Source organism: Pipistrellus hanaki (genome assembly GCF_964339955.1).
Source record: "Pipistrellus hanaki genome assembly, chromosome: 8".
Taxonomy (NCBI): domain Eukaryota; kingdom Metazoa; phylum Chordata; class Mammalia; order Chiroptera; family Vespertilionidae; genus Pipistrellus; species Pipistrellus hanaki.
Genome location: NC_140510.1, coordinates 62,157,030 through 62,184,677, shown reverse-complemented (window position 1 = coordinate 62,184,677; position 27,648 = coordinate 62,157,030). Strand labels below are relative to the sequence as shown.

At 40.9% G+C, this 27,648-nt stretch overlaps 1 protein-coding gene across 1 annotated transcript in view; it reads right to left on the bottom strand.

Annotated features, from left to right (window-relative positions):
• COL4A4 (collagen type IV alpha 4 chain) overlaps positions 1–27,648 on the bottom strand; it is a 110,705-nt gene that overhangs the window by 44,811 nt on the left and 38,246 nt on the right. The window contains exons 8-28 of the mRNA XM_084892913.1: positions 26,458–26,526; positions 24,183–24,218; positions 22,636–22,698; positions 22,063–22,098; positions 21,822–21,863; positions 20,636–20,716; positions 19,794–19,847; positions 19,473–19,532; positions 18,553–18,597; positions 18,183–18,236; positions 17,043–17,112; positions 16,345–16,449; positions 13,674–13,838; positions 11,206–11,295; positions 10,064–10,227; positions 8,175–8,247; positions 6,852–6,958; positions 4,939–5,122; positions 3,557–3,625; positions 1,763–1,870; positions 1,075–1,293 (exon numbers count right to left, since the gene is read on the bottom strand). Coding sequence (XP_084749039.1) covers positions 1,075–1,293; positions 1,763–1,870; positions 3,557–3,625; positions 4,939–5,122; positions 6,852–6,958; positions 8,175–8,247; positions 10,064–10,227; positions 11,206–11,295; positions 13,674–13,838; positions 16,345–16,449; positions 17,043–17,112; positions 18,183–18,236; positions 18,553–18,597; positions 19,473–19,532; positions 19,794–19,847; positions 20,636–20,716; positions 21,822–21,863; positions 22,063–22,098; positions 22,636–22,698; positions 24,183–24,218; positions 26,458–26,526 — 1,894 coding nt within the window. The remainder of the gene's footprint in view (positions 1–1,074; positions 1,294–1,762; positions 1,871–3,556; positions 3,626–4,938; positions 5,123–6,851; positions 6,959–8,174; positions 8,248–10,063; positions 10,228–11,205; positions 11,296–13,673; positions 13,839–16,344; positions 16,450–17,042; positions 17,113–18,182; positions 18,237–18,552; positions 18,598–19,472; positions 19,533–19,793; positions 19,848–20,635; positions 20,717–21,821; positions 21,864–22,062; positions 22,099–22,635; positions 22,699–24,182; positions 24,219–26,457; positions 26,527–27,648) is intronic.

The window sequence follows — 27,648 nt, the reverse complement described above, 5'->3', positions numbered from 1 at the left end:
TGAAGTTTGGGAGAGTCAAAGGTTACGTGTTGATTTTTTACTGCACAAATATGTGTGTGTGTGTGTGTGTGTGTGTGTGTGTGTGTGGTGGGGGGCAGTATCCCTAACTCCAGCATTGTTCAAGGATCAACCATACAAAAGTATTTTTATATTAACCTTCATATTCTGTTGAACACTGTCTGAGATAGATTTTCGAAAGTGAGATAGTGGGATTATCAGGGCAAAATTATTTTCATTCACTCACATAATGTGTTGTTACTTTCCAATTGATTGGATTTTTGTATATGAGTATTTTGCCTTACAAACTACCAAGTAGTGAGCTCCCTAATAACACAGAATGTAGCTTACTCCCCTGTCTTCCCACATGCCCTATCTTGGGTACCTAACAAATGCTGGCTCGACCAGAGCAATGTTTGTTAGTTTGGTCTGCCAGGACCCCACTGGGCCACCGCTCTCCCAGGAGCCTTCCCAGACTCCTGCCCTCACTGCTCCTCCCCTGAGCTGCTCTCCCTCCTCCCTCATGAGTTTGTCCTGCTCTCTTTCAGCCGGGCACTGGCAGCAGGCAGACCACACAGCCCCTATTCCTTGGCACTGTCCAGAGCCCAGAGCAGACAGACAGAGTCCAGTAGCTGCTGAATCTAACTAGGCTGACTGAGCCACAGTGAGCTTCGCTGGACTTAAAAACAACTGATAGCTCAGTGGATAGAGTGTCGTCCTGTGGACTGAACGGTCCCAGGTTCGATTCCGGTCAAGGGCATGTACCTTGGTTGCGGGCACATCCCCAGTAGGGGTGTGCAAGAGGCAGCTGATCGATGATTCTCTCTCATCGATGTTTCTAGCTCTCTATCCCTCTCTCTTCCTCTCTGTAAAAAAATCAATTTAAAAACAAAACAAAACAAAACTGATCATGTAAAGGCAACAAATGAAATGTAACCATCTCCCCATAGGAGGGAAGATGCTTGGGTGACATTTTCATATTCCCGATTTCTAAGGCAAGATCATCTAACTGCTCTTCCGTGACTGGTTCCAGAGCTGAGCTGGAGGTGTAGACACAGGGACCGAGCAGCCTCATACCTGCAGGCCCCGGATGTCCTGGGTCGCCCCGGAGGCCTTTTAACCCTGGCATTCCCATGAGCCCCCTCTTTCCTGGGGGCCCAGGGGGGCCGTACGCAGGGTCTCCGGGGACTCCTTTCTGACCACTCGCTCCAGGTGGACCAGGAGAGCCTGGGGGCCCGACGGGAGAGACACCCCTCTCACCCTCAAAACCTGGATCGCCTGGGTCACCACGGAGACCTATGGAACAAAAAATGGTTTCAACTGTTAAATGCAAAAACGTAGAACCTATGCTGTATCATCTACTGCTTTGATGAAAACATATTTCTAAAACATACAAAGGTACTTATTTAATAGGTATTGTTGTTTTTACAATCTTTTCCAGGGACATTTATTATAATTTTGTAATTCCTAAAAGCCAATGATGTCTCCCCAATTGCTTGCATTCTCTGGCAAATTGTCTTTCTGGACTGAGCAGTTTTCACACTGTCATAGACCAGTAATGGCCTATCACTCCTGCTTCAAGTGAAAGAAGCCCTGAGAATCCACAAAAGTATCATAACCTAAAAGTTCATGAAACACAGCTAAGGGCTCAGTGTATCAACAAAAACCATTCCCCTCTCATCTAGGGATCTCGGGGCCATTTCCTTACTAAGATCGTCCAGTTTTAGAAGTATATGACATTCCTAAGGAAAAGCACTTCCCTTACCAGGTGGACCAGGTATTTTCGATATTCCGGGTCTGCCAGGCCGACCTTTTTGCCCATCAAAACACCTAGGCCCAGGAGCACCCTGAGGACCTGGAAATCCTTTTGGACCTAAATGATAACAAAGAAACATGGACTCCATAAGACACACATCAAGTGAGAACCAAATAAGGTGATTTCTACTTGATGGCAGTGGAGATGTGGACTAGTCTGGGTGACAGAACTATTTTACAAATCACCTACTCTGAACAAGTATTTTGTAGGCAGTGATTGTGCTAAGGTTCGTTCTCAGAGGCCGAACCGTGAAGGATTCTTCTGAAAGCCTTTGGGGCAAGCACCACCCTTCAGATGAACCTTTTGGTACCTTCCCCTGCTGGATCTCAAGTACAAATATGCACGCACATCTGTCCTTGTGGGAGGACAGGCAATGACCCGTGTGTCCTGATGAGAAGACCCAGAGTAAAGGCCAGATCTATTCCCTGCATCTTACTGCTTTTGTCCTTGAGTGAAGTATAAGCCAAAAGCACCTGCCAAAGGGATTGAGGGTTTTTTGTGTTTTTGTTGGTTTTTTTTAACCTCTTGTGATTTCCTACTAGGAGATATCTGAGCTAAAATAACTTACAAACCATGAACAAGTTTGTGTTCACTTCCCTTGAGATGAAAGCTGCTGAAAGTAATCATTAACTTTTTTTTAATCCATCTATGACAAGGCATCAGTAAACGTGAAAATGAATGCTCAATCAGTCAACCAGCAATGCTTCTCTCCACTGATGCAGAGTTATTCTTCCTCACCCTGGCCCTTGACTTGTGCTGGGTGGAGTGTCATTTACCCGCTTTGATCTGTGCCTTGGTCCTATGACTTGCTTTGGCCAATAGGATATTAACAACCATGAAGCAGTGAGAGGAGTGAACTCTGCCTGTAAAGCTGGGCTGCCCTTTTGCATTTCTGCAATCACAAAGACGAGCACATGCTGGCCCCACAGTGACCTCATGTCACAGACCTGAACCTGGACTAGAACCAGGGACCAAGCCAATAGACAGAATCACAGATCAGCTGAGCCCCACCCACCTGCACACCCATAACAGAGAAAATAAATATCTATTGTTGTAGCCCACTAGATTTTGAAGTTGTTATAAAACACTATTCTGACAAAAGCTATTGGCTATAGAGAGCAATAAAGAGTCATTCATCATTTCACCTTTAAATACCTTTTGTTATGTAGGACAAGTAGCTGTGCTAATGCTCAATGGATCAATTTAAGTGAATTCTGAATAAATATAAGAGAATTATGCATTTATATAGACTTGGGGTCTAATTTTGCTATAAAGCAGTGATTGATTCAAATGAAGGGTTTCATAAAAGTGCAATCACAGATGTAGGTATCTGCATTATTCATGCTGCTTCTGGTCAAATTGGGGTTTCTTATAAAGCAGAATAGAATAACACTTGTAATCAGTTAAGTGAATGATCATTTTTGACTCTTGGGACACGGGATAAGAAAGAAGACAACGTTTTAATACTCTCAAAGGGCAAGCATTTTACTAGTAATTGGTGTGTGATCGAATCAAGGTAAATTTTGTTGCTCAGATATGAACACCCACCTGCCATCTGCCCAAACCAGCAGAATAGAGACCCAATGTGAATGACTATAAATACTGTTTTCCCGTAGACCCTCAAATCCTTGTAATAATTTTAGAAATACGTCATTTGCCTTTGGATTTGCTTTTGGTTTATCTACCTTGCCAGGACTTTTATTCTTGAGAAGGTGTAAAATAATAACATCTCATTGATCATACCTGGAGGTCCATCAAAACCCGGAGGGCCTGGTCTCCCAGGGTAGCTGACGTTACAAGCAATTGTATCACCTGGGGGAAAACGGTAATATTCACATCATTGGTAGTTCAAGACATGGTAAATCTCAATGACAGTTTGGTCAATATATTTCTCATAGAGTGTATGTAGAATTCAAAGGAAAAGCCACAAAAAGATCATAGTTCACTTGAACTACTTTTATTTCAAATTTCTAGCAAACCTGCCTTCAAATCTGAACAGTTAATAAAAATAGGGGAAATAAGAAAATATTGATTCCAAGAAGGATCCGTTTTAATAACATAGAATAAATATTGGATTTATAGATCCATTGATGTTGAATACCATGAAATCAGAAGCTTTGTGAATCATGAAATCACAACCAGCACCACCCATGCTAAGTTCAGAAGACTTGGCTCCTAGTTTGAGTGTGGAGGGGATTGTGCAAATAAAGCAACTGGGCAGGATATTAATAACAGCTATCATGTCATGAGGGCTGCTGTGGGTCAGGTGCTTCAAATAGGTGCTCTTGTTTTTCTAATGGCCTTGCAATGTGGTTATTGTCATCCCCCATTTTAATCGGTGAGGAAGATAAGACTCCAAGCTTGAGTGTCTGTGACATCCCTTTTTTAAATTGGGATGCTGCTCTTTTATCATAGAAACAATATCTCATAATATGTTATTTCACATGCTCTCAACTCAAAAACATATGAGATGAATAAAGATAATGTTCTATTTTGATGAGCCCCAGACCATGATTTTAAACCTTATTGAATTCCAAGGTATTTGCCTTTCTATGTTGTCAAATCAAGAACCAAAGATATGTTTCTTCTGAAATTCCCATTTAACAATGTAGCTCAATGTATATGTACATATTACAAAGAAAAAAATCTTAAATATTTTCCAACCTTTTAAAAAGGTTCCAGCTATAATACTGCAGATCATTTTTTTGTTTGGAATTTATAAAACAGTCAGATATATTTAAAATCCTTTCTTTTTTCTTCCTGGAATGCTTACAAATGGGTTTTCAGGGACAATGTGTTTTTTTTGTTTTTTTTTTTTAATGAAACTCTGCCTTATCTTAAAATATTATAAAAATAGATATTTTGAATATGGTCAGACTGAGAAATGAAAGGCAACTTTCATATGCCAAACAAAGCAACAAAGACATCTTAGCATTTTAAGGATTTAAATACTGGTTGTGCTGTAATGCTTTTATTTGCTTGACACTATTCAAGATCTGAACAGTAGCTTGATGGCATTTTACTCAGCAGTTCTGCCATAGCTATAATAACTTTGCCTGGAAGAGAGGCCCACTTTCTCTCCTGGGATTTCACTTGACACTGTCACACAAAGTGTTCAAAATTACCTTTCGGACCCTTCACACCATCAGGGCCCCTCTCGCCTGGGCAGCCTGGGTCTCCTGGTTGCCCCCGTTGTCCCGGTGGACCAGGAAATCCCAGTCCTGGAGGCCCCCTAGGTCCTTCTCTGCCAGGGGGGCCTGGCAGTCCAGGAGCTCCTTCATCACCTGGGCCTGCGTCTTCATGATCCCCCTGGGAATGTTTGCATCACAAATCAGTTACCAAGCCATGAACTCAGATTAGTCATTGTCATAGGCTGATGAAACACACGCAGGAAGCTCACAATTCCAAGAGAAAGGGACTCAACAGCAAATGGAATTTAAATTGATCAACTTAGATTCTTCTTAATAGTTTATATACATATACACGTGATTGGGGGGGGGGGTGTCTTATGCCTCAAACACGAAGAGTTATGTGTTTGTGACATCTTGAAAACAGAATAAGAAATTTTATATAGAACCACTCTTTATTTTAAGTATAATGAAATACAGAAATAAGTAAATTAATGGAAGTAGTAGGCTTGGGAATTGTTTAAGTTCTTACACATTTGAAATAGTTCTCCTGCACTCTTATGAGAAGACACAGGGATAGTTTCCATCACCCTCCAGGTCTGTGGATAAAAGGCTGACAAATCCTTTCCCCTCCTGCATAAGAATTTGACCTTCGGTTAACCGTCTAGTTCTGTTTCTCTGGAAACTACATAAAAATTGCATGTCAGCTACATTACTAGGCAACCTTACTTATGATAAAATCCAACCCAGGTTGCAACATTTGCATCTGGTCTGGAAGAACTGGAAAGATCCTGAGTGGTGGCTCCTGTTACTGCCAAGTTCCTTGTGGGGGTCCCTGCAAGCTGTGCTGTGGAGATAACAGCCCTCATGGGGAACAAAGCCTTCAAGTCAGGGCTGCTCACACATCTGCCACATGTGGCTCTCATCTCCTTCAACCCAACCGAATGCCAGGCTGCAAGGATTCTCACTCACAAGGAATGCCTGACCCTGTCCTACTGGCAAGTTGATGGTCCTGTCTTCAATCCTTTCAAATAGTCTGGTCTCTCTGAATGAGCTCCTATAAAATCAGAACATGGTTTTTCTCTATTACAACACAGACTGGTGGGAGTATCACATGCTTTGGAATAAGGCAACTAGACTTTTCATTCTTATTTAGCCTACTTGATAGATAGATGTCCTTAGTAACATACTCTAAACCTCCATTTCCTTACTGTAAAACTGTAAAAAAAAAAAACTTACATATTTAAAACTGGAGAGATAATTGCTCTTCAGAAGACTACTGTGATGAGTAAAAATCTAGCACACTTTCTGTGACACTGTAAGCATTAAAAATACCTCATATGCCCAAGATATTTTAAATTCCAAAGCAATGAAACATATCTTACAGCCTTCTCTTATGAACTTCATTACCTATACATGGCTTCCACCTAAAACATGACTGAAAAATGCAGAAATATCATTTATCGATGGATTTTCCATCAGCCAATAAACTAGTTCAGTAGATTTGCACTAGTTTATCCTTTTATGCTTGCTTCTTCACCAGGGGACAGAACTCAAGATAATTTTCCAGACTTGTGCTTTATCCTTCACCTGATAAAGTCAGCTGAACAAGTCTTAAATCAGTAGGGGCTTTGAAGATACAAGGGGGAAAACCATCATAATAATGACACAAAGACTAGAGACAGAAAGTCTTGTTATGACTGAAATGTTACTCAAGATTTTAGACCATCTGCCATGATGCCATACCTTTTGGAACAATCATCTTTTTGTGGGAATGAATCAAAGGCGCTTCTGATTTCCAGCATATTAACATTTTACTGAGGTATAGCTTTTTAAATTGAGAAGAGGAAAACAGATTTATCTTGCCCATGTAAGAAAGTGAAAATCGATAGCAGAATAATTATACATACTGGGGGTCCTGGATCCCCTTTTGCTCCATCATATCCATCCCAACCATCTTGTCCCTGCTTCCCGGGAAATCCTGGGGGCCCATCGGGACCTCTTTCTCCTTTGCGCCCTGGGAACAAAAGTGACAAAGATATTCAAGCCCTTATCAGAAGTGGGTGAAGTAGAAGAAGACTTGGGACTAAAGATAAAGGCTTGACCTTGGCTCTGTGTGAGCTGGTAGAGATTCCTCTGAGTGTCCCAGTTGACTAAGTCACACAAAATCAACTGTGCAAACGTCAGAGGGGAGAATGACAATTGCCAAACTATTGAATCTTCTATTTGGGAAACGTCCCTCTTCCCATTTAGAGAAGGAGGTACTGTATGAAGATGTCAATCACAACAGCACCTTCCCCTGCTTGTGTGATGTCAAACATGGTCCTCTATCTCCTGGCCATCAGGAACGGAGAGATGATCCATGGACACTTGCTCCAGGCCAGTCCAATCCTTCCTGAATTTTTTTTTTCTTCTAACTAGAGTAGAGAAGGTAGATCTCTCTTTCGAATCTGGTTGTTAAGAATTTGCAGCTCCCTGGGACTTTACCCTTAGCCTAGAGAAAGCTAATCTTGGGGAGGGGAGGGTGTAAATGGCGTATTTCATTAAATATGCAAGATGCAGGAAGAAGGGTCTCCTATGCAGTTTTCTTATGCAAACCCCATATCTAACCTTCAAATTTTGTTTAATTAGCCAATAAATTACTTTTTAAATATATATATATATTATTGATTTCAGAGAGGAAGGAGAGGGAAGAGAGAATGTGAGTGAATTATTGATCAGCTGCCGCCTGCACAACCCCTACTGGGAGTTGAGCCCACAACCTGGGCATATGCCCTTGACCAGAATCAAACCCAGAACTCTTCAGTTCACAGGCCAACACTCTATTATTCACTGAGCCAAACCAGGTAGGATAACAATAAATTACTTTTTCTTCTTAAAATACTTCTAGCTGGATTTCTGTCACAGCCAAAATACTCTTGATTAATAGAGGATAATAGAATGCAATGACTAAACACTGGGCACATTAAAGGAGGGCTGTTTCAAACCCAAATACACAACAATAAAGAGTTGAAAATGTGACTAAAGGAGCACTTACATTTTCAGATAAGAGACAGAGGATTTGAAGTTGAACATTCACATGACTTAGTGAAGGACAGAGAGTATTTTTTAAGAAATCTCAATAATCCTAAATCTGGTTTAAGAATCTATCTGTGTTCACAGGGGAAATTATTGCAGGAGGGTGGTTCATATTTAATTCATAAGATGGCAGTTAAGTGATCAACGAGGCTCACCTTTAACTCTTGATACAGCCATGTCTCCCTTTTCTCCTTTGTTGCCAGGTGGTCCTGGGACACCAGGTTTTCCCTTGGTAAAAAATCATAGCAACGTCAGTTTAATTGTGAGGGGTCAAAGATTACCCACATTTGTGTGTCTCTAATCTCTCTCTTCTTTCCTTCAAATCACCTTTTCTGGATTCTATTATAGTTTGGCACATTTGATCTCATCCTCTTCCTTGACTTATGAGGGGGGTCCTACCTTACAAAATTGAGGTTCTCAAATTTCATGTAAAAGCTAGTAGATCTGAATAAGGTCTATACCCGAGTCGATAGAAATTTGTTTGTTTCCTGGTCTTGACAACCACTGCCAAGCACTAGGGCAGTGGTTGGCAAACCGCGGTGTGCAAGCCACATGCAGCTCTTTGGCCCCTTGAGTGTTCTAACGCCACTTCTTCAAAATAGACTCACCCAGCCTGAAAACCGACTTCTGTGCATGGGCCACGAAGTTTCAATCGCTCTGCACATGCGTGCCCACACATGGTATTTTGTGGAAGAGCCACACTCAAGGACACAGCAATTAAAGACTGCCCTGCCTTCATGGCACTGAGACTCTAGGGAAACAAATGTTGAATCTAAAAAAACCTGGGGCAGAGGGGTTCCCAGCCACTTTGGGATCAAGAGTTGCTCTTTACAATTCTAAGACTTGAGATCACTAAACACATGTGTTAACACAACAACAAAATCCCAGCAGCAACAAAAATGTCTTCTCTGCAAGGAGGGGAAGGAGGGCTGTCTCCAGCCTTCAGGGGAGAGTCCCAGGGGCAGTGATTTTATTCTGAGGGACAGCTGAAAGGCTATGCCTCCATCTGAGTCACTGCAATGGTCAGCAAATGAGAGCCATTTTGAAATACACCTCATCCACTCTCTGGCACTAAATATCACATAAACTCTGACAATGCCAAGATTTATATCTCCAGCTTCTACCTCTGATCTGAATCCTCAACTTGAATATCAAACCCCTTGCCTACTTGGCATCTCCACTTGGTTGCCCACTAAGCATCTCAAATGTAAAATGTCTCCATTGATACTGTTTCCTTTCACGAACCCACGCCTGCTCCTTACATTGTCTTTGACATCTTAGCTTCATCCTTTATGTCTCTTTTTCTCATGTACCATGTCCAGTCTAACAGCCAACCTGTTAGCTCTACCTTCAAAATATATCCAGAATCTGACCACTTTCCCCCCCATGTGCTGTATGTACTATCATGTTAATCCCTGTTCTATCATACTGCACCAGGATGGTTGCCACAATCCACCTACTTCTTCCCTTGTCCCCTGCAGTCTGTTTTTAACAGAGCCACAAGGATGATCCATTGGAAATCAATGTCACATTATGTCTTTCTTTTCTTAAAATTCAACACTGGCTGTTCTGTGTCATCCAGAGTAAATACTCAAATCCAACCCACTCACAAAGCCCCATGCTCAGCAACCCTCCTATCCTCCAGCCACTTAGACTTCCTCTCCTTCTGCTCTTCCTTTCATTCTGTCCACTCAAGCCACACCAGATGGTGTTGGCCTTTATCGCCACCTGCCATACTGTATATTTATGCATCAGTATGTTACTAGTATATAGTGTATGTCCTCCCAACAGAGTAGAGGCCCCTCTGCACCCCCAGCACCTACAATAATATCTAGAACATAGTAGGTGCTCAATAAATATGAATCAAATGGATGGATGGATGGGTGGATGGATAGATGAATGAATGAATGAATGAATGAATACAGATGATTTGGGGGGATTGATATATTTAAAGGTTCAAAACAAAATATAATAGAAGCAGGTACCGCTAAATTCTACCTGACTCTTTTAACTAGGAAGATTGTTACTGGTAAGAATTACTCACTGGTGGCCCTGGAGATCCTTCAGCACCAGGGAGGCCTGGGTGACCTCTTCCTCCAGGCCACCCAGGGAGCCCCATGTCTCCCTTACTTCCCTGCCTCCCAGGAAGTCCTGGAGGGCCTGGCGAGCCTATGGGACCAGGCTTGCAGGCGCAGAGCCCTTCATTTCCTAGACAGAGGATAAAAGGCAGCTTTGTCATATTCCTGAATAAAATCCCAATAAAGGCTTTAAAATACAAAACAAATCGTGAAAATAAAAAGAGTCTAATGTGCATAATTCTTTTAGCAGAACTGATAAGGTGTGCTATGGGGCATGGGCATGGGAGGGGGGTGTACCTAGGCATGGGCTAAATGGGGTGGATATATCACTTCTATACAAATGGGGTATTTTGAATCTTAATAAAGTCACCCTGATGAATTCTAGGGGGAAAGCTGATGTCCAATTCTAATTACAAAACTTTAATAATAAGAAAGCGTCTTTTTTTAAAAAAAAAAAAGTTTGTCTCTTATTTGGTTCCTATGGGGGGAAAGGTCTCTTGGTTGATTCCTGTTAAAGAATCAACAACAGAAATTCAGTTACAGCATAAACCCTGAACATTTAAAGAAGCAAAAGAAAATGTGAAGAGGGATTACATTGACTGCACTGAACATTACAATTGATAACTCACTACAGTGTAATTATCAGGACTTCCAATCTCAAAATAAGTGTCTTTATAATAGTCAAACTCCTCAGCTCTCATACCCACCTGACTCAGGTGGGCAAAAAGGCACTGAACAAGTCAGGGCAGAGAAACAGAGCCATACGCACTTGATGTGTCTGGGGAATAGGGGTTCCACAGAGGGAAACTAAAGATCAATACTGTTCTTTCTCTGCTTCTTTAAAGGAATCAAGAGGATTTCGTGGAAAAACTATTACTTTGAGGAAAATTTCCTGGTAAGTCTCTCCTTTATTCTCTAATATATTAGGGGCTGACTTTTTGGAAAGATCTAATCACAGGATGAGCATATAATGACGTGGACTATTTACCAGGGATAACTAAGGGCAGTAACAAATCTAACTGAAATGCCACGTTGTATGCGTGGTAAGTGCCTCGCAATCCTGCACATGCTGTTGCTTCTGAGAATGCTACCTTTGCAGCATACTTGCCTTTTTCTCCTTTTGAGCCTCTTCTTCCTGGAGGACCCATTTTGCCTTTTGGTCCTTGTGGTCCAGGGTGTCCAACACTACAATATATAACTTTACAGTGGGAAAGGGGATGGGCAGAGAGAATCACACAGTTTTATGAATGTCTCCTACAGGCCAAGTTAGGAGTGTCTCTTGCACTCACATCTTTCCCTCAGCACATTCTTTCTTTCATTTCTTTTGATTCTTTCTCTCTGATATAAGAATAGACATATAATTGTCACAGTATGCTTCTGCCACCATAACCTTTGGTAAAGTCACACTAATCTCAGCACTAATTAGTGGATTGCAGAGCAAGGCAATGGACAACAACAAAACAAATGAAACACTAAAAATAAGTGTATCACAAGGATCGTTTTCCCTTCCAATTATCAATAATTACCTAATGAAGAAAGCATAGATCAGATCTTGTGAAAACAAAACTTAAGAGATACCTGATTAAGGATGACATGCAGAATGCAAACTGTAAGTTCCTTGTTCTCTCCAAACTCCAATAAAATAGCATACAGTGAAAGAATATTATAAAAAGGCATAAACCTCAAACTAAAGAAAAGGAAACAATGGCAAAAACATAAAAAGACTTAGCAGACCCTTAAAAAAGCTGAATTCTAAGCAGGCAGTAAGGAAAGTGAAGAAAGAACACAATTTATATCAGAAATCCCTCCCAAAATTTAGGAATTGCAACCTCTGAAGTAGACAATGAGGCCTCAAACAAGATCTCTTTCTTAAAAATTGCAGCATGATAAAACAATAACCCTGCAAAGCTTCAGAAAACAGTGCAATGGGAAGAAAACTTTAAAAGAAACCATGTAATTATAAAAGCAGGTGAAAGAAGACATTTTACGCCTGAAACATAAACTGGCTGCTGCAGAAGGAACCATTAGAAGGGAACACAAGAAACAACAAAATCCTTGAAAATTAGAAAAAATATATGGCAGCAGAAATTTAAAAATGCAGGAGCAAAGTTGAAAGACAGAGATGAGAAATATCTCCTAGAAAGTGTTACAGAAAAATAAAAAGTAAAGAATAATAGATCAAAGATTTTACTGACAAATCTATAGAGTCCAGAAAGAGAAAACAGAGAGTGGGGAGAGGATAGAATAGCTTCAAATAAGTAGTTTAATAATTTTTTAAAATGAAGATTTGTGTTGGATTGACAGTACCCACTACATGCAAGCAAATACATGCAAATGCACACACACAAAAAAGTAAATCACTGTGAAATTTAAGGACATGAAAGCTCATAAGTTTTTACAGAAAACAGATTTCAAACAAATGTCAAGTATCTAAATGTTACTGAATTTTTTAAAAAACAACACCAGAAGCTAGAAGACAATGAAGAATGCTTTTAAAAACTTGAGGGAAAATATTTACAACCTAGAATTTTATACTCAGCCAAACTAGTATAAAATTGATCAAATTTTACAGTAGATTAATGCCATTTTCAGACATGTAAGATCCCCCAAATTGATGCTTTTTCTCAAGAAATATAATGAGAGAGTAAATGAGTGAAAGAAATATATGTGATAGGAAACAGAGACAGAGAAAGAGTGCACAGAATAATGGTGAAGGTAGATCTCAAGACAGTATCTCAGCAGTTGATTAAAAATGAAACCTGACCTAATTTGAACAGCTCAAAAGCTCCAGGAGAGATTTATTTAAAGAGGTAACACTGATAGAATATTTAATTAGTTATAATGTACTATTGGGATATTCCTACAATTCAAAGTGGGTTTAGGTTGAATTAGCAAACAAACAAAGAAAACAAGACAATTGTTAGCAAAATGTCATGCTAGAAAAGTAATGACAGATAGTATTATGGCAGAATTGGTCAACGGCATTTTATAACTATTCATTGTAAACACTGAGTATTTATTTATTTAACTGAAATTAGGATACTAACAATATTTTCCAGTGTGCACATGTGTGGTTGGGAGGGAGGGAAAGAGAGCTAAATGTATCTTGTATAGAGGGAATGCAAAAGATAATGCTCAAACCAAAAAATTAAGAAATAACAATACAAGTATTGAATGGCAACATACAGACAAATAACCAAAGATCCAAGAAGAAACAGGAGAAGGGGTTATGTAGGATGGCAGTTCACCATAATGGCATTATAGAACTGTTTGAATCCTAAGCCAGGTCCATCATAGTTCTGATAAAAATTCAAACTACATTAAAAAAAACAAAACACAAATTGTATTAACTTACAAAATTCTATCATTACACTTAAATTCTCCACCAAATAGTTTCATATGCTTTCATTGAAACTATAAGATCAGTTTATTTTTTTGAGGTATTAATACCACAAAACTTGGCTCGGGAAATATGAAGACATTTTTTAAATATTTAGAAAGTCACATTTTCTGAATGACACTACAGATATCACGTTCAACATCAATGCTAATGGCTGTGAGGGAGGAGCACTTTACCATCTGATCCCGGAGGTCCCTGACGTCCTGGTGCTCCCGGCAGCCCGGGGGGTCCCGGCTCCCCTGGTTTTCCTGGGGCAGAATCAGGTCTCGCAGGAGGGCCAGCTGCCCCTGGAACTCCCGGATGACCAGGTAAGCCTGGTGGCCCAGGGAGTCCCATCATGCCTCCAAGAGAAACCAAGAATAAAAATCACATAGACTCTCAGATTAAAGGTGTCTGTTAGAAATCAAAGCAGTACATTTTGCCTTGGACTGAGGGAGTCTTTAAAGGGGAAAAAAATGTAATTAAAAAATAACTGAATATCCCCGTCATCAAAATGCCTCACCCCCTATGAAACAAGCATGTTAAGTAGAAACAAACAGATTTGGGGAATCAAATTTTCTTTCCTTTTCCCATTCTTTAGGATTATTGGGAAAGAAATATATATGATCTAATTAAAGCTATTTATTTCAATCTTTCCACCTTGATAACTTGGTAAAAATAATATCAATAAGCATATTAGCACATTTAGAGTCCATACTTTTATGGAATCACAAAACCACCTATATAGGACATGAAGCACCATGGCAATCTAGGTTGGTGGGGAAACATAGAAGTGCTGAATTTGAACCTAGCCTCTCCCTCTCTGGCCACAGGTACTTAACATCTTTAATCCTATATGTCTGTCTCAGAGGCCTGTTCCGAGGATTAAATAAAAAAAATCCACCTGCGAAGCTTAGTGCAATATCTGGCAAAAGCATGTGCTCATCGAACGATTAGTTTTCAGTGTGCTCAGAGGAGGTCAAAGTGAGTAATGCAGCAGAAGCTAAAGCCTGCTTTCCCTTGACATTCTACTCCCTCTCTGGTGGCTTTGCTGGAAGCCTTTGTGTGACAGTGACCACTTGTCCTAGCCATGTCTTCCTAAGCAACCCTGGCTCTAGAATCTCTTTGTGGAAGACTGCAGTTTTCAAAGATGGCCATGTGGTGCTCTGTTCCTCATGTTATTGGGGAACTTTGACTTTCCCCATCACAAGGTCTCCTCCCTGTAGAGGGCCAAATGGGAAGACACTTGGATGTTCTTTAGATTGTTGCTGACTGGGCCTGGGATATTGGTAGAGTCGTGTCAGTTGCACTCCCACCCTGGTTGTATGGAGATGTTCTTAGTTCCTGGCTTGTGTTTGTCCGGGAGGAAGGAGTGGGTGGGACCTGGGCTCTCCCAGGCTCCTTGTTTTCCTGTGAAACCCCTTGTTGGATTGGAGAATAAATAGATGTGCTGTGTGGCTCAGGGGATCGTCATCTGCCTCTCCAGCAGAGGAGGTCGGTGGCCCTCCCAGCTCCCAGCTTAAAATCTATCTCTGTGTCTTCTCTCTTTATTTCTATGATTTCTCAATCCCTGGCCACCTCCACTTAGAACTGGTTCCTTCATCTCTCCCTGCGGGATACGGAAAAGAGAGATCCCCGCCATCAGGCCCCCGCACCTCCCTTTGCATGTGGCAGGCGTTTGTGATTGCTGAGGCTCATGGAGCACGGTGGGAGTGGCACAATGGTTTCCAAGGCTGGATTATTAAATGTGATTCCGTTTATGCCATGTGAGCTGAAACACTAGGGCCAGAAGTCCTGACCATCATAGAAGCAAGCCCACTGTGCCAATGCCACCACATTGTAAGGAAGCCAGCCTAAGTGAAGTATAAACCCACAAGGAGGCCTGAGGCTATAGGAGAGATATAGGAGGGAGGCGCTTGGTTCATGGTAATATTTGATGAAGAGCCTGGGAAAGAATTCTATTGACCTAAGGACTTGGAACTCCTTCAAGTGTTGTGCTGGTTACTATTCCTAGTAAGATTAGGGACAGAAATGTAGAGAATATTTACATTCTGACAGCCCAGGAGAACTGATTAAACATGTGAGAGGAACAGTCTTGAATAAATGTAATTCCATGTGGTCTGTGTTTCTTCTTATATTTTCCAGGAGGATTAAGAAGTTTCCTGAAATATTCATCCTTCATGAATCTAGTTTCCCCTTGGTGGAAAGAGAGAAAAGAGAAAAGCATATATATGGATTTTTTTTTTTTTTTTGAGGAGGGAAAGAGGAAGATTGTTGTTTTGCTGTGTGTGTGTGTGTGTGTGTGTGTGTGTGTGTGTGTGTTTAACTTAAACTGAATCAAAATTTTACTTTTTGAGATTTGTATTTCCACATTTCACGTGGGAAATTTAAGTTGGAAACAGATGGACGAAGTCAATTTTGACCATTAGGTATCAAAAGGAGAGCCCTCCAAGAGCGTGGAGAAGACCCAAATAAACAAAGGAAGCCTATCATGGTTCCCAGATCTCGTCTGCAAGTGATGCTGTCCTGGGAAGCCTGTTATGCAGACACATTCCTCACCAAACCCCTGAGACCTTGACTGCATATTTCTGAAGTGCAGCCCAAGAACCTGGGTTTCTTCCAAGCAAGTGATTAACTGGATGGAGTATGTGGTTCTGAACCCTGGCTGTCCGTTAGAAATAGGAGGCACTTTAATAACAGCAGATGCCTGGGTCCCTGCTCCTGGGAGTCCAACATTCTTGGTCTGGGGTAGAGACAGCCCTCGGTGTTTTGAAACACTCCTAAGGTGATTCAGTGTCAGCTAGAGTTGAAAACCTCCAGTGCAGAGGAGGATGTAGCAGACCTGGTTTACAGCCAGTGGATTCATACCTGGACAGGTTTCCCCTGGTCGACCCGGGGGGCCGGGGGGACCGGGGAACCCAACCGCCCCCTTTTCTCCATAGCGGCCTGGGAGTCCTGGGTCCCCAGGAGGACCTGCCGAAAAGAATGACACTTGTGACTATAATAAACATATACCTAAATTTTAAAATCCACACACAAGTACTTTCTGTGACACTTGCTGAAATACAACTAGGAGACTGCTTTACAGTTTCCCTCCACATTTTAAATGTTATGTCTTAGATATGAGCCTTTCATCTGGTCTACAGATGTATGACCTTGGAGTGGCGCTGTCTGTCATTGATTTAGGCCACTCTGGTCTGGCAGGTGCCATCTTGGTAGGTCTAAGTCAAATGGTTTTACATATATTTTAATAGCTAAAAAGCCCTACGCTCTGAAAGGTGACATAGTAAAAAAAAAATATATATATATATATATATATATATATATATATATATATATGTATATCCCAGCATACAGTGTACTTACTAAAATAAAATTTGATGTCATCTGCTGTTAGAGATTAACCAAGATGCACATCTCTACCTGCACTTGTATAATTATAGATTCACGCTGAAGTTCACTTATTTAGCCTGCAAACTATGGCAATACTGGGCCATATTCCTCTGTTATGGATACTCAAATCCCATTTCCACATTATTAATGGAGGACCTAAATGAAACACAAACCTTTGAGTGGGAGAGGTGGAGTCGTCAATACCCCTGGCGGTCCTGGGTACCCGCGGTCTCCGGGATCCCCCTAGAATCATTAATGCATTGACTTAGACATAGGGATATTTTCTCGTAGGATTATTTCCCAGGCTCTTCATCAAATATTACCATGAGCCAGTGTATTTAGCACTAAATAAATATTATAAGGACCAAGAGTCCATTCATGTAAGAAATAAAGACTATAAGCAGACTAGAGAAACAGATAGTTCATGGACCTCTAGGAAAATCAGGCATTCAGCCTCTTCCCTAAACGCAGAAATAACCAACCAACTAGAAATGTTATCTCAAGAGAAAATAAAATGGCCCTCACCAATTTTGCTCACTAGTTGAGCATCGGCCAATGGACTAAAGGGTCTTGTGTTAGAATCCAGTCAAGAGCATGTATCTAGGTTGCACACTCCATCTCCACATATGGGAGGCAACAAATCGATGTTTTTCACATCAATGTTTCTTTCTGTCTCTGCCCCTCCTTTCCACTCTCTCTAAAAATCAATGGGAAAAAAAATATCCTCAGATGAGGATTAACAAAAAAAAAAAAGAAAATGTTTTTATCTCCAATAAAGTTATTCCATTCTCATAAATTAGATACCTCTGAAGCTATAAAGTTTCTTAAATATATCACCAGCATTAATGTCTGATTTGACACTCTAGGACAAATTCAAGACCAATTCAAATTATTCACCTACAAGAGCTGAATCCACATTTTATTTTAACAGCAAATATGATCCCCTTCATTGTGGACTCTAAGTGCTACCATGGCTTGTCCTGGGCTAGAGCTGAATGTAAGGTCACAGAGGTTGCAGAGAAACAATTCAGTGGTGATAAAAGCAAAGAGCTCGCCACAGCTCCCTCTGGTTTTAATCGAGATGCCGTATGATCCCCTTGGAATTTTTTAAACTTTCAAAAGGATCATTGCTCAAATATAAAATGTAATCATTACAACATGCAGTAAAATAATGCATACAAACTTAACTCTGTCTCTTTCAAAAGTTACATTTTTGAATCATTCTTTGAAATATTTTTAAAAACCTATATTGTACAACATAAGGGATGTGGAATTTTGTTAGGGGGATACTCTAACACGTTCGCTGTTTTTACCTTTGGACCAGGAAATCCAAATGACCCAGGAGTTCCAAACAGTCCTTGTTTGCCCTATAAATAACCAGAAACATGCCTTTTATAAAACATGTAATTAGGTGACCAATTATCTCATTGTCATTTCATTTGAGTGACGCACGCTCACAGAGATTCGGTGCATAATCTTAATATCTAAACATTACTTTGGGGTTGCAACAGTTTTGTGCTTTAGTCTTTGCACCCACAGCTAAAACATGTAATTTCATAAAGTGAATGTGTCTCCCTTTCTAATTCTGCATGTGTGTTTGCATGCACTGGTCCAACTTTTAAATGACACTCAATTGCATTTACTAATGAAAGTGTATTTATCATATCCATGCTGTGCACTTACTTTTAATCCTGGAAAGCCTGGAGATCCATGGGAGCCAGGGACACCCTAATAAATTCACACAAAAAATGACACAAAGTGAATTAAATTAAAATTCATCCACCAGCTCAAGGAATCCTGTTTCTCATGATGGGATTGCACCAGGCATAGTTCATCTTATCCACTAAGGTTCTTGAATAAAAGAAAATAAATATAAAGTAGATTTCATTTCTTTACCACATTTACTATTTTAATTGGTCTTTAGTCTTATTTTAAAAAACGTATGTCCTCACCAGTGCTTTAAATAAAAAAACACATTTTGTTGTTACTATTCGGTTTTAGTTTATTTAACTTAATGCTTGCATTGGTCTAAAAATCTTTGAAATCATTGCTATATAATTTGCCTACAGATTAATAGTTGCTCTAAGCATTATCAGCACTGAAAATTACCATGGAATCCAATTTTGTCCCACTCAGCACTAAATCTAGAGCCAAATAAACCCAATACCCATGGCCACAGGGTCTGGCCTCGATAATCACTCTAGGAATGGGGACCACATTGGTGACATGTGTGGTGATGTTTGAGGCCTGATTCTGTGCTTCTTTTTTAGCTCCTGCCCCTACATCAGTACTTCCTTTTATCAAGTAAGATTAAATGAACGATTCCAAGCTACTATCACACTGACACTGTGCCAGACAGGAAATGCCGCAATCCTGGTACTTCCCTCCAATTCTTCTCTCTCCTGCTTGCCACTTGATGTCAATAGAAGGGGTGTTCTGGGACTCTGAGCTATTACACAATTCTTGTTGCCAAAAATCCGTTGTTGATATTTGAAATAATCCCATTCTTGAGCTCTCAGAAGCAGTGATCTAGTTTTATAAAAATGTAAGAAAGAAATGCCTCCATACTCACTGAAGTTAAGGGTGGCATGAACGATCCTTACCCGAGGGCCTGGGAAGCCAGGGATGCCCTTTTCTCCTTTTTCCCCAAAACCAGGTTCTCCCTTAGAAAGATGGCATTTACAGGGGTTCAAACAACAATATTTCAGCAATAGAGAATGCAAACACAAAATGAGAAATAAAAACTGTTGCCAGCAAGTTAAAGAAATCAACGCTTTATAATAGAAACCCTACAGGATTATGATAAAATAGTGACAAATTCTAGTAGCATATATTGACATTTAAAGCAATGATAAAGAATACAACTTAAAAAATTAAGATAGTACATCATACAGATTTATTTAAAAGTGATGTCAATAAGTTACCTTGGGTCCTGGAGGTCCTGGAGGTCCAATCATCCCAGGTATTCCTTTTACACCCTAAAAGTCATAATGAATGTAATCTGGTTTATTGTTATTATTTAACCCATTGAATTCCATCTCAGAAATTGCCTTTAAACATCCGTTGTATTAATTTTTTAAATAAGAAATTACTCTTCAACTGTTGTTAATTAGTAACTAAGGTCCGGGAGCACCTATGAGCCGGACACTGTTCGGGCCAGTTCTATATGAGAGTTGTGATTTCTGGGGCACAGGTGGGGAATGACCACGGAGCCACAGCAACAGATGCACATTGAGAATGCAGCCACTGAGAGGAATGCCTCATTTTGAGCCAATTAGTAACATTTAACCCAGTAACTGAACATCATCAACAGAGCCTGCATGTGACATCCATAACATCAGCACTGGAGGCTAACAGAGGAATTGATCCTTACCAAGAGTGTATTATGTGCCCAGTTCTAGACATCAGTTTCTTTTTCTATCATCAAAACATCAAGCCCAGATGTAACATCTAAAGTCAACTGGACTTACAGTGTTTTTGTCAGCCCACATACCAAAGACAATATTAATAGGGCATATGTGATGAAGGACATGTTACAGATGAACAGCCCAAGCTAGGTCTGGGTAAACTTGAAAAACACTGGTAATCTTTTCAAGCCTCATTTTCCAACTCTGTACAGGGGGCTAATTGTGCAAACCTGTTAAGGTGGGGTTGGGACTAATGCAGTGATGGGTGTAGGTGCTCAGGACGTGGCTGGCTCAGGTACATGTCCAGGCAGTGGTGGCTAGCACCACTTTACCAAAGTAACACAGGGACCGGGAATTACCTTTTCTCCTTTATAGAGACAAGAATCAGGTGGCTGTACCAGTAGGGTCGGTCCAGGAAAACCTTGCTGGCCAACCTCACCCTTGGGGAAAAAAAATCAAGATAATAGGAATTTCATATAAACTTTATTTTGAAGTAAAATTTAGTACAAGGAAGACTTTCACCCATGGATTGTGATGCAATGCTAAAATCCGTATGTCATGGATTTAAATCTAAAACCATGACATATAAATGATGCATTTGAAACATTTATTGTTTTTCATAACTAATACACACTTGTTAAACATAAATTTAAAAAATAAATGTGCCCCATAATCTTACCATCCTAGAGATAATATCCATTAAAATAAGTGTATATTTTAGAGTCCTCTTGATATTGTTGTAGATTTTATAAAATTGAGCGTACACTTTTGTAACCTGTACTTTCTGTTCAACATTATACCATAGGCGCCTCCCCACATCAGGAAGTGTTCCAATATGTTTTTAGCAATGTGACACTTTGCTAAATGGCTGTACCACACACACCCAACCAGACTGGGACTCCCTGAGAGAGGGCATCCCGTCTGTCCTGCTACAGCCTCACGCCCAGCACCCTGCTGGTCTGGCACAGAGCAGATGCCAGTTTCTGAACTATTTGCCCACAGTTGTTGAAAGAGCCATTCCCCAACTCCTACACATTCAGGCTTTTGCCAGAGGAGCTGCCATTTTGAAACATGTTAGCTTGTCTTGCCAACATTCATGTTTCAGTGGAAAGGGCTGTCAATGTGAGAGAGGGAGGCAGCGAGTATTGTGTATTGCTAAGTGCTCTGGTTCTGGTTATTTATGTTTTTACTTATGTGTAAAACTTGGAATTTTGATAAAATTATAAAGTTAAGGCAAGCAAATCAGTAACTAAACAAAATTGCTACTCCAAATATAATATAGAATAAAAAAATGCTCACTCTCTTCCTGCTGGGGTGAAGTGTATCATATAAATGGACTTCGGTTTAGAGTTTAATTTTGTCAGAAATGTTGTTTTATAGTCAAGGGTAATGGTACCATAATAATTCGGCAAAGAAAAGTTCACAGCCATTGCATTGGGCAGCGATAAAACAATGAACGCAGTTACATGATCATCAGAACAGCCTCCACAACTCGGGCAGCACATACATGTCAACATCTGCTCTCCAGTCTAAAGGGGTTCTTACCGGGTCTCCCATCTGCCCCTTGACTCCCATGCCAGGATTGCCCTGAGAAAGAAAAAAACAAATTAATTGAATTGCTTTTGAATATTACAGGAATAATTACAAGCAAGACCTCTGGCCAATAAATTTTTTGAAGTTCACTTATTAAATTCACTGGGAAGTCTAGTGAGAGGAAAGACATCAGTGGTTGTTTAGTCTCACTGTACCTGGATCCTATTTGTATATTTTCCTCATGGCTGCCTACCTTCACACCCGGACTCCCAGGATGTCCTCGAGGTCCCTAAATCAATGTCAAAAACACACAAATCACAGGTCAATTGCAGATCAGAATGTGTCTTTGTTGGTTGTCCCAATTCCTCTTTAGGAAACCTCTAATTTACTTAAAAACACTCATGAGCTTCACCCATGGGGAGGCTGCTCGTTATACCCCCTCCGGGGGGAGGGGGAAGATGCTTCTCGATGGACTCACACAGGTAGGGAGTGGGCGTGCACTTACTCATCAGGTGATGTCCTCTCAAAGAGCCCATGATGGGAACTTGTTTTTTGTTTTGTTTTTTTAAAAATATATTTTATTGATTTTTGACAGGGAGGAAGAGAGAGGGATAGGGAGTTAGAAACATCGATGAAAGAGAAACATCGATCAGCTGCCTCCTGCACACCCCCCACTGGTGATGTGCCTGCAACTAAGGTACATGCCCTTGACCGGAATCGAACCTGGGACCTTTCAGTCTGCAGGTTGACGCTCTATCCACTGAGCCAAACCAGTTTCGGCGGAACTTGGTTTTTAGAGGGGCAGCATGAGTGGGGTTGTACTTACCGGTAACCCCGGCTCTCCTGCGGCTCCCATTGGGCCTGCTGGTCCTGTAGCACCCCTTAATCCCTAAACATGAAAAAAATCAAGTGCATTTTTTACCCAAATCCATAATCATCATTCACAGCAATTGCTGCATGTAATCCCAAGTGGATATAAACTTCCAAAGGAATCATAGTCCCAACACATCCTCTGCTGGAGCAGCTGTCTTCCCAGCAGCTCTGCCTCGGATGTAGGTGTGACAAATTCCTATGTCAGGATCAAATTCAACACCAGAAATCAATCTACTTATTTACTGATAAATGTTGTAATAGCATAGGTAGAGAACAAAGAAGCTTGTTACTGGCTACTCCTAAATTCTATATATAACTCTGATATACAGCAGGATGCTTTTTAGTTTTTAACATTAATTATCATTAATATATGAAAATATGAATGTATTTATATTCTTTAATATATTTTTAAGCGTTCCTTTTCAGATCAGTGTGAATAGAAATGCTGTCCCAAGTTTGTGATCACGATGGTTAACCCACCAGTCAACTTTCTGCAACCTGTAAGTTGTGGCATGATTACAGAGATCCGCAAGGACAGCTGTGGAGAAAGGCTCTCTGCTCTCCCACTGACCCTGCCCAGGCCAAATGATTTGCAAGTGTGCAGTGAAAGTGTTCTCTTCAGGAGGGTGCATTTGTTTTTATTTGAACAGCAACATCAAGGTATCTCAATAATGGCATAGCAGTGTTTCCCAAAGTGTGGTACTTGTACCCCCAGGGGTACAGGAAGAGTTTGGTGGGGGTATGCATTGCACCGGAGTTTGGTGGGGATATGAACTGCACCGTGCTTAGCTGTGCCTAATTCTACATTCTCATGAGTACGAGGGGTACTCAGCGTTACGAAAATTATAGAAGGGGTACACATATGTCAAAAGTTTGGGAAACACTGGCATAGAGCCAAGCTTTGGAGGTAGGAAGGAAATCAACCTGGGTAAGTACTCTTGTCTACAGCCAGAAGTCACCAAGCAAAATTATGGGTTAACAACTGGGAAGTGGAAACTGATTTAAGTTGTAATCTTGTAAACATTGGTAAAATGGAAAGGCTAATATAATCATTGAGTTACAAATTTCAGGGAGATGAAAATGGTCCTAAATTTTAAATATGACACACAATGACTGATTCAGCAGTCTTTCTGCCTGACATATATTAGTGTCTGGGCAGACTTCTCTTCTAAATATCAATGACTATATGTACATCAGCAAATGATTGTTGAAATATAGAAGAGGAGGAATTGGAAGCTTGCCAAGGTTCCAGGACGGCCTCGGGTGTGACCTGTGCAGTCAGATGGGGTTTCATGCTTGACTTCATGCTCTGCTCTCACCACCCTGACATTCTTCATGCTTTTTGAACACGGGGCCTACATGTTCATTTTGCACTGGGCGGCGGGGGGGTGGGGGGTGTCCCCCCACACGTTTTTCAGCTGGTCCTGCTGCGATACATACAAACTGTGGGGACAGGAGGCTACCTGGATCACACAAAAGCACATGCCCGCTCAGACTTACTGGTAAGCCAGGAGGTCCTGGGTTCCCTGGGTCACCCTGCAATAATGACACATTGCTTTAAAAGAGCAACACCATTTCCTAAAACACGTGATGTAAAAGTAGACACACACCCAGGGTTTGGCCTAACACGTAGTCTGTTCAATTTTTCCCAGTTGAGAAGAGAACTGTGGAGGGCTCTGTGGAGTGAGGATCATGGGCCTCCAATCTTAGGCCCGAATTCTGCTTCGACTCAGCTGAAACCAGAGGCAGGTGCTGCGGTCCTGAGCACATGGAGTCAAGATGAGGTTTCAACTTTCGATTTAAAACAGTGTTTCCCAACCTTCTCTCATGATGAGAATCACCTGGTGGAGTTGTTAAAACACAGATTCCTGAATCCCAACTAAGAAGTGCTAAACTAGAATTTTTGAGAACATATAGGTAAAATTGCATACCTAACTTAGTGCTCTGTATGTAACATCTGTCTTAGAGCACTAGTTAAGTATACAATTTTACCTATATGTTCCCAAAAATTCTAGTTTAGCACTTCTTAGTTGGGATTCAGGAATCTGTGTTTTAACAACTCCACCAGGTGATTCTCATCATGAGAGAAGTTTGGGAAACACTGATTTAAAATGTTCTAAACCCAATGGTCCCCTTTCATCACAGTCTGTCTCTAGTCCGCGTGCCAGACCCTGCCTCCCTTTATAGACACCTGCTCTGCTGGCCATCCTAGAGCGGTGGTCGGCAAACTCATGAGTCAACAGAGCCAAATATCAACAGGACAACGATTGAGATTTCTCTTGAGAGCCGAAAACCAACTTCTGCGCAGGGGCCACAAAGTTTCAATCCCACTGTATGTGCACGCCCGTACGTGGTATTTTGTGGAAGAGCCACACTCAAGGGGCCAAAGAGTGTGTGTAGCTCAGGAGCCATGGTTTGCTGACCACTGTCCTAGAATAAAAGGTAAAGGGAATGGTGTGCGAATCTGCCACTTGGTGACTCCGCCCTGAGACTCCTCTTACTCTAAAGAATCAAAGGGACTGCAGGGTCTTTTTCAAATGTCAAATATAACATATTGTAAAATAAATGCTAGATAAAAGTTTACATTTTAGCTATTTTTACATGGACAGTCCTGTGACATTAAGTACATTCACAATGTTGTGCAGCCATCATAACCATCCATCCTCAGAGCTTCTCCATCTTCCCCAAGGTAAACTCTTCCCAGTTCACAATAAATACTAACTCCCCCTACCCTTCCCCCAGCCTCTGGCAGAAACCTTTCCATGCCCTGTCTCTATAAATCCATGTACTCTAGGAACCTCATATAAATGGAATCACACATTATTTGTCCTTCTGTGACCCACTCATTTCACTCAGCATAATGACCTTAGGGTTCATCTATGTTGTAACATGAATCAGGGTACTCTTCTCTTTAAAGACTGAGCAATATTCCATTGTATGTATATACCACTTTCTGTTTATCCATTCAGTCCTCAGTGGGTTTACTGAGAGTACTATAAGGAGAGTACTATAAGGTTTCCATAATTTTTCAGTTCAATCAACGTGATGACTTCTAGTACATTGGGATGCAAGTATTCATATCACATTTTAACTACAAATAAAGTAGTGCTTCCCAACTGGGAGTAATTTTTCTTCCCAATGGGATACTTGGTAATGTCTGGAGATATTTTTGGGTAGAAGTTGCTACTGGCATCTAACAGGTAGAGGCCAGAGATACTGTTTCATAGTCTATAGTCCATAGGCCTCACACAAGTGACTAGCTGGCCCCAAATGTAATAGTGCCACGCTTGAGAAACCCTGAAATGGTGTCTCCATTGTCACTCTGCAAAAAATAGTGGAGAGGTATGTGTTAGAATGTTACAGCCAGAGTAGCTAAAGCCAAGTGCTTCACACAAGAAGAATGGTGCCATCCAGAGGGCCAGGGTGCGAATAAAAACCAGCGTGCCACCTGGCCAGTGTGGCTCAGTTGTTGAGCATCAGCCCATGAACCAAAAGGTCACTGGTTTAATTCCTGGTCAGGGCACATGCTCAGGTTGAGGGCTCAATCCCCAGTAGGGGGCATGCAGGAGGCAGCTGATTGATGACATTTCTCTCTGATCAGTATTTCTATCTCTCTATCCCTTTCCCTTCCTCTCTCTCTAAAAATAAATATGTTTTTAAAAAACCTAGCATGCTCAGGAACATTTCAAAGGGAATCTCAATTCGTGTGTTTCCTGTATGGGTTTACCTATTTGGGAAAAAAATAATTTAAAGCCATAATGATCAGAATGCTTACCTGACTACCTTTAATGCCACCTGAAATGAACACTGAATTTCCTTTTTCTCCTTTTTCCCCAGGAAAGCCCTGAAAATAAAACATTCACTTAACAGTGGAGAAAAGCACATTAGTATTTTAGCATTTTATTTCCCATGTGAAATATTACTCACCAATAAAATTACCATTATAATCATATTTCACTAGTGAAGATTTCTTTATTCCCTTCATTGTCATTATTACCTTAAGGTTCTCATATATAGTCATTCAATATTCAGTTAAAATCTATTAAGAACAAAATCTATTTGTACTTAAAATAGAGCCTATGCACCCTATATAAGATTAACTTTTAAAAATCAGCATATTCCTTTTGTAAGTATTTTGTATGTAGCTGCATGTTTACTTAGGGTATTTTAAAAAAAGTGAATAAAATACCTCAGTGTATTCTTTTCCACATTAGGTGTCTTAATATCCCATATATTGATATACCTCAACTGGGTTACTATATAAAAATGTTAACCATTTTCATATATCAAACTCCCACAAAAGACATGCAGAGTCAAAGTTGACCCCTCTTGGAAGAGTGCCTGGCTTTGCTTCCAATGGGAGAGACTCCTGGTTTAATGGCACCAGTTCCCTTGAGCAATCAGATTGCAGCCCTTTTTCCCCAATAGTTCCAATAGGCAGAGATTTCAGTCCCCCTTTTGAGTAAAAGAGCACCAGTCCTCAAACTAAATGGTTCAAAATCCAGTTGCCACTGTGTTAACTGAGTAACTGCATGGAGCACAAACTTCACTGCTAGCTCATGGGTCGGCAGATCACCCCTAAGTGACATGGGAATCATGACCACTGACTAATCACATCACTCCATTCAAAGTCTGATGTGATGGGTTCCTGCACATCTGCTAGTTCACACACACAGGTCTGCAGTGAGCCCTGAATGACAAACAACATAAGCTTTGGTCCTATGACAGCAGCCGGGAGCATCTCAATGGCACATCCATCAGGTCATATCGCTTCCTCCCTTAAAACCGCCCAGAGCTTTCTTATGGCCTGGAAAAGAAAACCCAGCCTCCTTCCACAGCCTACAGGACCTCAGGTGTCCTAGGTCCTTCCCACCTCTGTCCTCATCCTCCAGCTCACCATGCTCTCCCACACTTGTATTAACTGTTTCTTGAACACACCAAGCCTGTTCCCACTGTGGGGCCTTCC